General features: G+C 35.2%; 2 protein-coding genes across 7 annotated transcripts in view; one reads left to right on the forward strand and one right to left on the reverse strand.

Moving 5' to 3' along the window:
* The window catches only part of LOC149084676 (phosphatidylinositol-3,5-bisphosphate 3-phosphatase MTMR3), a 58,551-nt gene extending 55,438 nt beyond the window's left edge, over positions 1–3,113 (reverse strand). For all 6 annotated transcript variants that reach the window (XR_016192995.1, XM_089235098.1, XM_089235097.1 and 3 more), the window contains exon 1: positions 3,029–3,113. Coding sequence is in view for 5 of the 6 variants with exons in the window: in XM_089235098.1 (XP_089091224.1) it covers positions 3,029–3,046 (18 nt within the window). In the remaining variant the exon portion in view is untranslated. The remainder of the gene's footprint in view (positions 1–3,028) is intronic.
* Positions 3,114–3,699: 586 nt separating this feature from the next.
* On the forward strand, positions 3,700–12,558 carry LOC149084677 (uncharacterized). Its single transcript, XM_089235102.1, has 2 exons — positions 3,700–4,417; positions 5,164–12,558. The coding sequence occupies exons 1-2, from the start codon at positions 3,952–3,954 to the stop codon at positions 5,283–5,285; spliced, it is 588 nt and encodes a 195-aa protein (XP_089091228.1). The 5' UTR covers positions 3,700–3,951; the 3' UTR covers positions 5,286–12,558.
* The last annotated feature ends 683 nt before the right edge of the window (positions 12,559–13,241 follow it).

Raw genomic sequence — 13,241 nt, forward strand, 5'->3', positions numbered from 1 at the left:
ATTCACAATAGCCTCTAACCTTTACTAATCTGGACCATCTACAATTATTACAAAGGTCAAACTCTTTCCTTCTCTTCCCCCCCCCCCCAATAGAAATACGAGCACCAACTAATAATCTTAGGAGCCTTTTGGAAATCATGCGCAAGTGCAGTCAATGTTTAGACTAGAGATGAGAATATTCTCCTAGATGTTAATTTTTAAGAATATTCATTTTTCTTTTAAATAATTTACTAATTTTGTTTATATTGTGAAATAAAATCAGTTTTCATTGCTTGAAAAACAATTACAGCAGAACAATTTTTGATATAAAATCACACTCCATAATTACAACTTTATTTCGAGAATATTCTTCAAGGTCATGATGAGAGGTTTTGAAAGTTTGGTTAAAGATTTTATCTTTAGTTTAGTTATCATTTAAGGCTAGGAATTTTATGCATCAAAACTAAAATGTTGCCGATTAGTAAAAAAAATATCGCGAAAAATTTGAATTCATGGATATTTTACCAAACTAATCAGTAATGACATTAGTATCGTTTTAAAATTTTTTCAGCTTTTCTTGGACACTTACGTGGTTACAGATTAATAATCTAAATCAGAGATGGTAACTTATCTGCAAAAAAAAAAAAAACCCACACCACCAATTTGGAATGTTTCTTATACCGAAGCTGTTCCATTTTTTAAAATTAATTTGCTTTAAATGTTTTGCTGAAGCTAAATACTTGTCATTTATCTGTAAAATATCTAGCTAACTCATTAATTCTGAATTTGTAGAGACAATTTACATAAAAGAATTTTTTTAGAAGGAAACTTTAGCTCCGAGATTACTATCACTTCAAGTTCGAGAAGGTCCAGATGAAATATATAATTCCTTAATATTTTCAAATTCTTCATTAGCAACATTTTTAGCTTTAGAGAAGATATTTTTTTTTTATAAAGAATTTTTGAGGACATAAAAACACTAGTCCTACTGACAAGCAATAAAAAATAACTTTGTAACAGACTTTTAAAAAAAAACAAACTATTTTTGGGAATTTTGTAAAATCAATTTACCTATAGTAATCAAGATTACCTATAAATTTAATTACCTATACTCTACCTATGTATAAAGTATAGGTATAGTACCTCTAATGTTTACCTATAGAGTTATAGCAAACTTAAAATATCCCCCCCCCTTCCCAAAGCAGAATGTTTTGTATTGTTCTGTAACAAGAGCTCGCTGACTAGAAATACTAAGTGATAAAAATAAAAGTTTAAGACACACGTAGTCTTTAAAATTAATCCCCCCCCCATTATTGTTATGTAATAGCACCGATAGTTTGACATATTCTGCTTATGATGAAAATTGTTTGTTCAGGTTCGAAGACCGTCGTCCGCCTGAGTTTCCCCCCTCCCCAACATTTAGTGTTTTGCATCATCAGGAAAATTTATAAAATTGGATCAAAAGCCTAGTGGGACAAATATTTTGGTGCGAATAAACAAGCTAGGTTAGATTCAAAGTCAGTCAGTCAATTATTTAGGGATTTCCCCCAAAAACATTAACTTTGTATTACAACTAATATTGTTAGCTCTAAGCAAATACTTTAAAGTCTAACCTTGGCTAATGCAACACAGATATTTTGAAGTAGCCGAGGTTGGAGACGTTGAAGAATGATGTTTAGTGCCAACAATATTTTTAACACAAGTACAACTAATATTTACTGTAAAGATTTATATATATATAGCAACGGTTCTCAACCTTTCGAAGCCTGTGGCCTGGTAAATCTCGTGTAAGTGAAAGGCCCGGTCATACACACACACACACAACCGAGAAATTAATGGGAAAAATACAACTGCAAATCACTCGCGGCCCAGTGTGGATAGTGTTAAGGCTCGGTACTGGCCCAACAGTTGAGAAACATAGGACCTCCCCTCCCATAGCACACCAAATCATGACTACAACTATAAAATCTAAATTGACACCCAAAATATACCTCAAAGTCCAAGGACGACATAATTTATCAACATCTTTACACAACTCATTCTTTTATTTAAAAAAAAGACTATCAAGTCTCGGAAACGTCTATAACTTTCTTGAGTAAAAACCATGGTTGGCTCCCAAAAAATTTGGCTGAAGCCCAATTATTTTTGGGATTTGTCAAGCCCTGTCACTGACCAACATCTTTGACACTAGCCCAGGCCTTGACAAATTCAAGGTCGACAAAGTTAGCATTGTCATTTTCTTCCAGTTTTTCTCGGGAAAAAACTCATGACTCAGCTCTTAAGAAATTTAGTTGACAAATTGGGAGGGGGGAAATGTGGCACCAAGCCCTGCACTAGTCCAAAGGACACCCCATTTTCATATATTTCACCCTTTAAGTCCCATTTAAAGCAGTACTTAAGGAGTCCTGGAAAAACAGGTTTAATTTGTCAGTGAATACATCCAAAGTGGTGAGGGGTCCCTCAAATGTCAGAAGGCCCTGGGTAAATACCCTCCCGTCCATGTGGAAATCCGGCCCTGGTTGCAGCAATCCTCAAAATAAAATTCAATAGCCTCATGAAACTTATCAATTGCCACCAAACACAACCAACAAAATGACCTTCAGCCAACTAAATAAACAAGCGAAGCTGAATAATCCGTAAACAATTCGGCTGTAAAAGAGAAACAAAATTCAATCGGCTCCAAATTATTACAACATACCGAATCCAATGCATCATCACGAGGCCCGTTCCTAATAAATGACAAAATCGCTCCCATCGATGGATCCTGTCAAATTGTATCGCAAAAAATAAACGTCAAATAATGCAAAAACTCCTAAATGCAAATCAATTGAAAAACATTCCAGAGGTTGATAAAAAATTAATGTGGGTCACACACAGCATTAGAGTCGGCATTCACGAGGAAGAGGAGGAAGAAAAAAAAAAAAAATACAAAGAGACATCTCGTGAATGAAATCTCAAATTCAAAAACGAATCCTAGAGACAAATTCAACCGAAAGACTAAACTGTCAAATTACATATTATCCAATCGGTTATCCTTATCAGAACTTACCTCACTCTGCTGCTGCATAGCTTGTTATTTATCTTTTTCCGTTTAACAAGAAGCGCGTCGTCTGGTCTGTCGTTCGCCTTCAATTAAAATTAGGAAGTCGTAGTCGATATTTAAAAAGATTTAAAAAATTTTTTTCCTCCCCCTCGAAGCGGATCGTATTAGTTTATGCAAATTAAGTTCGAAATTTTCAATTTCTCCATCGAATCACGATCTATATTTTTTTCTTTTCCTTACTGTAATTTTTAAATACCTCAGCACCAAACATGGCGTCACTATTATATCTTGTTATTATTATTATTATTTATTTATCTTGGTACTTCTTTGAAATCAACAAAAAGTAGATCGTCTGAATAACACGTACCAATAATAATATATAGAGGGCGCTAAATGAAATTAGAAAAAGCTTGAAAATTTATCATATATCCATAAGTAAATATTTAATTTATGTATTTTAATGAACTAAATAGAATTCAAACTTTTTTGTGTGATGGATTTGATGATTTTAAATATTAGTGTTCGGATTTTTATGAATAGTGAAAATTGATCTCTTTTAAAAATAAACCATGGGGGCAGGAAATAGTCTTTACAGCTGATAGCCCTGGATAATTTAATCAGAATTTGAGTATAAATGTAAACATTGAACTTTGTTTACGTTTTTGAATTGTTATTGACGTTACACGCACCGTTTTTTTTAACATGATTTTCCTCACGATGTTCTGACAGATATTATTTTATTTGTATATTATCTATACTGAGTTATTTGAAAGTTATAAAATTGGTTTTTCACAAGTTATAATTTGAGTTATTCAATGTTGTTTGAGGTCAAAGATAAGATCTTTTTTTTCTAAGTGAGAGATAAGGATGCCACGTAAATTATTTCAAAAATATCCTTGTTCAGTCTTTCCACGCGGTTTCTTATAATCATGTGCCTAGCAGCTGTCAATGCCTTCATGTTTTGTTATTTGACTTTCCTCAGTGTCACTGTTATAGCTTCAACTAGTGTCTTGAACGTAACTTCAAGAGCGAATAGTATAAACGTGGCATCATCAGCAACAAAAAGTCAACATTTAGACAAAGAAATCTTGAAATCAACTAGAAGTAGTCACATCAAAGATGACTCTTCGAAAGAGCTCGAAGATGAAGATGACTTGAAAATCAGTCGCCTCAAGCATAGTACTAGCTTCAACGCATCTTCACTGAACATCTATAACAAGATTCACGATACTATAACAAGGTCCAAGGATGCAGTATGGGCAACTATAACCTTGACTTTCATGTGTATTGTTTTATTTTTGGCTGTTGCAGTATCTGGTATGTGGAAAGGTTACCATCCCCCAGAGTTACAAGGGGTGCCTTTGCCGAAATTTGATGAGAGAGTACCATTCCAAGGTTCTGATTGGATTTTTTATCAAGATTATTGTAATTCACGTTTTAGCTTATGCGAAAAAAATAGCTCTATTTTATCAAACTAATGATAATAATCATTTGAATCAATTAGGGCATCGTTATGCGACATTTTATTTAGTCTATGTTTTTAGTACATGAAATGGGTGAGTTAGGTCACAGCATATGAAATGAATACTGTTCATGCTCTGCTATGCAACCCCCTTGTTCCGTTGAAACCAGGCATTATATCTCAAAGAAAAAACACAGGATAGGCATTATATGAAAACGTTAGACTTATCCCACCAGTCGTAGAAATGGAATGTTAGCTATAACATGGGGTTTTTATAATAGCATCAACTATAATTATGTCTCAAAGAAATTTGAATCATGAAACAACTATGGTTAATGGAATAAAATTTGCTTTTGATGGTGGTCATTCCAGGCTTGTGATTTAAGCTGCAACCTTTTTTTTAAATGTTGAAACAATCTCACACACACTCAGTTCATGTAAAGCATCATTCAGATAAACACACAAAGAGTATCTAAATATCTTGTGGTGCCATCCCACCAAGAACTTTTGTGCTAAAGTGCCTAACACACTTTTTTGGAAAATAGAGCCTTATCAACACTCTTTCCTTTGATGCTATTTGTAACAAAAAATAATTAATAACTGAATATTAACTAAGGATACTAAAAACTAATATTAATTTCTGTTAATTGCTTATTAACCTTTATCTTCTGTATTTCAGATGTCATGAGACGCAAAATTCAAATTCTGCGGGAACTCGTTTCTAAAGGAAGGAAGAAAAAGAAAAAAGACGAGACAGAACTCGAATCTCTATTGACTGGCTGTGATGTTGATAACATATAGAGTTGAAAGACTATGATAATTTGAAATATTCGTTCGTGTCACCAGTTTTTTTTATTCCCCTGATGTGCCATGAAAGTTAAAATTCAAGGTTATAGTTTTCAAGCTTACTTTTTAAACAAGTGTACTTTTTCATGTTATCGTTTTATGAAACGTCGCCAGAAACGATCTTTTTCTGAAACGCACATTGTCATTTGATAAGATGATCTGTGAAACAAAACTGTAAGCAGATGTTCATTGATCTTGGTAATCTCATTGTTGGCATGAAAGAGATATTTTCAACACTCATAGATAAGTATAAATAAGTATTAAATACACAATAGCATATATGACAGGGCTGGACAAATCCCAGCCACCAGGTCACTATGACGACTGAAAAATTGATATTGGCGCCTAAAAAAATTTTTTTCTTTGTGTAGTTATATATATTAAATTGTAGGCTGAGAGCAGCACAAAATGTTTGGAATTTGTAGCAGCTGCCAACATGAAAGAGAGTCACTATGCATTGAAAAAGTCAAAGGATGCACTATTTTGGACTGTTTTCGTCGGGTAAAAAATTTTTTGGTGCCTAGATTTTTTTTTGCAATTTGTCGAGCCTGATTTTCGCTATTGTGTATTCAATACTTATTTTCCTATTATAGATACTCTTGATTACAAAAGATTGATATGATTGAGAATTTTGTCTGCCAACAAGCAGTGCGTAACTAGCCATTCCTGTGCTCAGTACAAGAATTTGCATTTAAGCCCAGAATTGCCTATTTGGGCCCTCTGAAGTGGACCCAGCGCAGGTGCACCTGTTGCACTGGCCTAGTTAGGGCACTGCCAAGAGGCATAGGTACAAACTTGTATTTGGTGTATAGGCCTGAAACCTCTCTCCCCTCCTGATTTTTGATAATTTTACATCTAATAAGGAGTGTCTACCAATAAATAGTGGAATATGTAAAAGTCATTTCAAGTGATTTAGATTGTCCATTAATTTATGGTGTTGGTACTGGGTGTGGTCAGTTATTCGGAGGAGTTATCCAACCCCTCGGGGTAAAAGGCTTACATCCCTTTTGGGACAGAGCCTGGATCATGTCTGGTCTTACTCGGTCTCATTTGGGAGGACCATTGATCAGGGCTTGACAAATCGAAAGAAGAAAAATCAACCTAAATATTTTAGAAGCCAAGCATATTCCTTTCGCCTGAGCTAGTGATCACACATTGAAAATTTTAAGTGCCAATATCAATATTTTGGTTGTTATAGTGACCTGGCGTTGACCTGTCAAGTTCTGTCATTGATGTTTTTTTTTAATTGGTGCAATTCAGAGTGTTTTTGATGATAGCTCAACATTCCAATTTGTGCTTCTGATTTAATCGGTGACCTTTTCTTTTACTGAAAAAAATCTCTTATGAAGATTAGATTTTTTTCTTGCAGATTTTGCTGGTCATCCCAGTAACGAACCATGATATTTTGAATGAGACTATCCTCAATAACCATGAAAATATCCTCAACCTGAGATATATGCAAAGACTATTATAGCAGTCGTGCGCTTGTTATTGCTTGTAGCTTTTAGAGGATGACTAGCCTTAATCAAATGTCAGATATCAATGTGGGAAGAATCATCATTTTTCTGCAAATGTAACTATTACTAGACTTCGACAACATTTTCTTGAGAGATTTCTTAGGATTGTTGGATACTGGAGAGTCACATGCATATGCATTTGTCCTTACCATGTGTCTGTGACATACATGATGTTTAGGGTTTTCTTAAAAGTGCTGCCATCTAACTTTCCAAATTGAAGTAGCTGGTATGTGAAGTGTTTTGATTGTAGTGTTTGCGGGTCTTCCTTTTCAGAGATGTCACCTAACTCACGGGAAAATATCCTCATCAACACCTTCACAGTTGCAAGTTGCAGGGGTCATGTGTGTACCCGCAGAGTTCAAAATTGGTGGATGCCTTAAAAAACTCAACAAAGGCAGTGCCAATGCCAACTTCCATTTTTCCAAGATGATGTCCTATGTCACTGGCGTGTATCTGTGCCTTTATGGCTATGTAAGTGACAATGTCTCGGAATAGGTTTGCTGAACAGACATAAATGTGACGTTGACAAATTGGCTACTGCGAAATCTGAACCTTTTGCTATGCAAATTCCAGTATCAAGGATAGCCCGAGCGGCAGGGTGGTAAGATGCTCGTCTACCATCGTGAAGGTTGTTGTCAGGGTCCCGGGTTCGAACCCAAGGGAGGATATTGATAAGATATTTTCCCTAACGAACTCGAGGCGACCACCGATAGACAGCGCCTTCACTTCCAACCCATCTCACTAATGGCAGTAAATTGCACTATAGCGATATGGCCAGAGTTGGTGTTTGGTGAAGTAGTAGTATCAAGGATAAATTTTTCACTCCTCTCTCATTTCTAGTAAATTCAATTGAGCTAAAGCACAGAGCTGCGATAAGTGCTGATAAGGATACATTCCAAGATGACTGACAAGAAATAGATTATTGCATTGGTATATGCAGATGAATCAATATTTTTTTTTTGTTATTATGATTTCTAATTCATTTTGAATCAATTAAAGATTGCATGCTATGAACTCGTTTACGCAATTTGCATGCATTTGATACTTATTTTGCTATGAAATGTTGAAATACTGTATTTCTTTCGTGCCAACCCTGTAATTTGTTGAATGAATCGTCAAATTTATGGTTGAATAATTTGTCTTCCATTAAACAACCACATATGTTGCCCATTAATTGTTTCACAATCATATTACAGTACAACTCCTCTTTTGCAGACACTGGAAGGATAAAAAAAAAATCATCTGTAAAAGAGGGGTGATTGTAAATGATGGGGGGGGGGGGTTGTTGTTATTAAAGAAATTTTTAAAAAATAGGTAATTATTATTTAGTCGTAAAAGTATGACCATTAAAAGCGGTTTTACTGTATAGAATAAATCTTGATTGTTTTCAGTGACTACTTGAGTGTTCAGTTTTCTCTGCCATTTTGGATTGTACTCCAAATGTTTATAATTTCATGCTGTGACAATCATAATGCCAGAAACATCTGGTCATCTCATGAATAATTTTGGTTAAAAAAGTCTTTGACAGTCTTAATGATTGTTTCCCAATTTGACAACTCTGTGCCACCATCCATGGCTGTAGCCGGGGGGGGGGGGGTTAGGCCTCCCCTCTTCTGAAATGTGAGAAAATGAATGATATATACAGTGCAAAATACAATGTAAGGATACTCTATATATAACAATGTTATTCACTGGCCCGATGTACATAACTCCTTCATAACGATGCATTTTTCTGGTCCCTTGAGTATTGTTATACAGGTGTGCCACTGTATGTGGAATTAAATTTAATGTATCATTAGTTTCATACTAATTTCTTCGGTCCCACCCCTCTCCACAAAGGAAATTGCTAGTTACCGCCATATAGGCCTACTTGTCTACCAGATTTTGAATACCATGCTTAATGAGAGCTGTGGTTTTGCACAAAAAACATTCATTATTTCATGTCCCCCATGGTTCCAGGGTGTTTTCGAAACACCAAAATCTCTGGGTGTCAGGATGTGGGTATAGTTTTGAATATATAATTGTCACCTTTCAAAATGGCTCAGGTAATTAAAGCACAAAAAATGTTAGCATGATGCTGATTATGCTTTGTTGTTGAGTTATTGTTTTCCCATCTCCTCAGTTTTAAAGCAGATCCTGAAAATGATGATAAACGCAGTAGAATGGGTCGAAAAGAATTCTGTGGCCAAGTTATTGACTGTCTGACAAAGATTGACCCTGAAAGTTGAAAGAGCCTTATTGTCTATCTGTGCAGATCATTCTTGTAATGGAATCTCACAAACTATCTTTGACTTCAAGGATCCTACGACATCCTCATTTTGTGCCACCATGTTCACTGAATGTTTACGATGAAACTTGTAAAGCATAAAATGACACATGTCCTTCAGACACTACCATGATCCAACACGTCTCTGCCATAGCAATTGCATCTGACCAATATTGCACCATACACAGATACACAAACTGCTCTATAGAACTTGATCGTGAGGTAATTTGTTTGTTAGATTGTGTACTTGTCTCAGACATGCAGAATCAAGCATCATTATTTATGGAATGACCTAATGTATCAGCTTTTTTCATGCTTAATTATTTTCATTGCTGTGTATATACAATGATACCTCTCATTTTCCAAACAGCTAAAATAATTTCGTTTGTGTGTGTGTATATATTCAAAGATATGTTTGGATGGTGAGGGTGTATGCCAGATTGTACCAAGAAAATAGTACAAATAATTTGCAAGCTAATTTTGTTTGGTTTTTTTATACAATTTAACATTAACCCCTTCCGCACCAGGCAAAGCAAACCATAGCTGTAAACAATGTGAACCAAGACATACTCGCATACGTCCCTGGTGCGGAAGAGGTTAAAGAAGAGCACCAAAGCATCTCAGCTCTTTTACAGCTCTACAAACATTTTCTTGTATCTGAAATTGTGTCAGCCGCCCTTTGTTTTGGGTAAGAAAGATTCTACTTGTAAGAGATATGCCATATTTATTGATGGAAATAGTGCTTCGACCATATTATTTTATTGGATCATTTGCTCACCCAGATTAATTTTGTGCGTATGCTATTATATACTCTGTGATATTAGATGGAAACTGATTATATGAATTAGTGGATGACAAATTGGTATTCTCATGAATTTCACATTTTCCTGAAATCATTGAGCAAGTCCTTGAATGAAAGTTAGATTTCCTACGATCTATGGTTCAAACCTATGAGTCCTCTACTCGTATGTTCTTAAGAGTATAGGCTCACATCAAACTACCTGATCTGCTTGAGGTAGTTAGCTGTCATCTTTAGTTTCACCGCAGAATGTGTGTTTTCCGGTTTTATGTTAATTTTGTAATTTTTTATGTATTTTTATCATTAACAATTGTTTTCAACATCTTTTCATGAACACACACACTGCATTAGAAAAAGTGTTGTTGTTATAAGTTTTAAGAGAGTGATTTGATTATTTATGCCACGAAATAAGTGCTTTTTTAAGACTTAATTCAATATGGCAGTGGTTCTTATAATGCTTGTGTTGTAGTTCCCGGGGATGTTGAGGAAGATATTGATGCATGCCTATACACAGCAAGATTAGAAGCAGCAAGAGTTTACCTAGTTCATACAGTTACAGTAGAATCTCTCTTCATCCGGCTTTACTGAAACCGAGGGTCAGCAGGTGTAGATGAAATCTGGATAAACGATGAAGATTGATAGCAGTGTGAAATGAATTACATATGTATTTTATATTGAATCAAACCATTAGGCAGTGCCGTCTTAATGCATGGGTACCTCATGATAATGAAATCTGGATAAAAGATGTTTGAGATTAAGTATATAAATTGGTGAGCAATCGATTTGCCCTAGGGCCAATGATGCTCTTAAGATGGCCCTGCCATTTGATACTTCACAAAGATAAATCTCATTGTATGAATTATATTTAAAAATGAGGTGAATTAATTGAAAACAAAAATAGGGGATAATGTGTATTATGGAGTTGATAGGAACCTACACATTACGTATCGCTCGCAACATAATATCACACACAACGTATAGTGTAACGTAGGGCTTGACAAAAATAGAGGAAAAAAATCTATACGCCTACCAATTAGTATCTACCTAATTAGTATCTTTTGGTCCTTTTCCAAGTGCTGTTGATTAAACAGTGTGGACTTCAACTGTAACTCCCACTATACATTTGAACGGACTTCGGGTGAAATTGCACCACCACTATCTAGTGTATTTAAAAAAAAAATGTTGGTTTTGATTCTCTCTACAATGTTCACTATGCAATTATAAAATTTATAGTCACACAAAAATGTTTACTTGATTGCGGCCTGTAACGGCGAAACAAGTGGCCTGCAACAGAGTAAGGAATTACTTAAGTGGCCTACAACCGGTTCCCTAATCACTGAAGTCGCACTCACTCTTCAAAACGTTGAATCAACACCCCACTCCTATAGCAGGGGCATAGGAAGTGATTCGAACCCGTGGGTGCTGTTCTTGAGTTTCATGTACGAAATTTTGATTTCAGAATCGATTCTGGCGGTACTCGGATCCGTTCTACAAATTTGCGTTGGTGCTCGAACACCCATAGCACCCCCAGCTCCAACGCCACTGGCCTATAGACCCTATAGATAAGATTTTATCTATGGGGGGGGGGGGGGTGTTAGTTGAGCACCCCGATGTAATGGTTCAGGGAAAGATCCGGATAAGAGAGATTCTGTTGCATTATTTTCATGAAGACATAATATATGAGGGACCATAAGGAAATCATAGATGCCATAATATTGAGAACTGGCAGTTATTAAGAATATATTTACTCGGTGTCAGGGGTTGATCTGCTATTGCTTCAAAATCGCATAATTTGACAATACCAAGATGTGAATGGTTTGGCTAAGTTTTCACTCGACAAATCAATTTCGTTGTTTTGTCAAAACAAATTTTATATGCATGTTTTTTTTAAGAACTATTTCTCTATTTTCATATTCCGGATATTGATGAATGTGTTAGTAGAGATTGTTGAAATATTTTATTAGTTTAATAAATCTATCTGGGGGGAGGGGGTGCCATGAATCACAACCTTCAGAGCAGCTTATATGCATACAGGATATACTGTATATACACGGTGTCCAGACTTATCGTTGTCCAATGGCTATTTCCTGAACCGTTGGTTTTAGAGACAATTTTCAGTTAGAAAAAATGTTTCAAATGATGTCGTCCATCATATGAAATGCAGTTCAAATGGGAAAAAATATATTAATAAAGTTATCCATGGTTCTAAGTGTAATTTCGCTGAAATATTTGAATTCAAAAACAGGAAAAAGGAGAAAGAGAGCAGCATAAACTAACGGACACACACAACGCTCCTTTCCCTCATTTACGCTGTCCTTTCTCAACTTTCCTCCGATTTGTGAAACATTTTTTTCTAATTGAAAGTAGTTTTCGTTTTTTTTTTCTAATTTTATTTGTTTCATTCTATCCGTTTTTTCTAAATTGAAATTCCCTAAAATCAACGGTTCAGAAAATAGCCATTGGACAACGAAAAGAGTGGACACCCTGTATACATGAATGAATTGAATATATTGTATTCATAAGAATATATAGATTTCGTTTTTATGAGCAGATTTTATGATAGTATATTTTTTATATGTGTACATATATATACATGGTGTCGTTATTTTTTTTTTTTATATTGTTGTTTGATGATTAAAATCTGAATTGTGCAATTCAAATGCTGCTGCCTCATGAATGCTTCCGTAGAATCACATTTGATTGCAACTTTCGAAACTTGAACGTATCGAATGAGATTCAGAAATTCAGATTCACTAATCGGGGTACGTGGTGTCATGACAGTTCAGCGCGAGATGATTCAGGGCAGTGATTGTGTTTTGTAAATAGTAACAATTCCCTTCCGCTTTTCCTAGACTTAGAACTGGTATACTTTTTCAAAATGCTTTGAAATGATTTTGCGCCTCAAATGCTCTCTCACAACGCGACGCTTATAATTTTCTTTACCGATGATACACTGCTCTATAATTTTAATTTAATTTCTGTTAGCTTCTCCACTTTCTGCACTTTCCAAATATTGGGATGATGGACTTCAATAGTGCTGCTACTAACGAATTATGCCAGCCCTCAATGAAGTTATTGGTTTTTTTTAAGCAGTCAGTAGTTGCGTCGAACTGATTTCATAGTTCTATAGCAAATTTTGGATCTCTCCTACGATTTCTTCGTGTTGGCCTTCCAATCCAGGTGTCTTCGAAATAATTTACAATATCATGTAAATCTTAATTGTTTCTGTAGTACTCGATATCAATCAAATCTTCAAGATTTTTGATTATGTCTCTGACGTATGAATACCAATGCAGCTAATTTTCTAATATTCGATGCAAAATCACTGT

This window comes from Pholcus phalangioides, unplaced genomic scaffold, assembly GCF_987345545.1.
Source record: "Pholcus phalangioides strain wild (caught in Gottingen) unplaced genomic scaffold, Ppha-v1.0 ptg000008l_1, whole genome shotgun sequence".
Lineage (NCBI taxonomy): Eukaryota > Metazoa > Arthropoda > Arachnida > Araneae > Pholcidae > Pholcus > Pholcus phalangioides.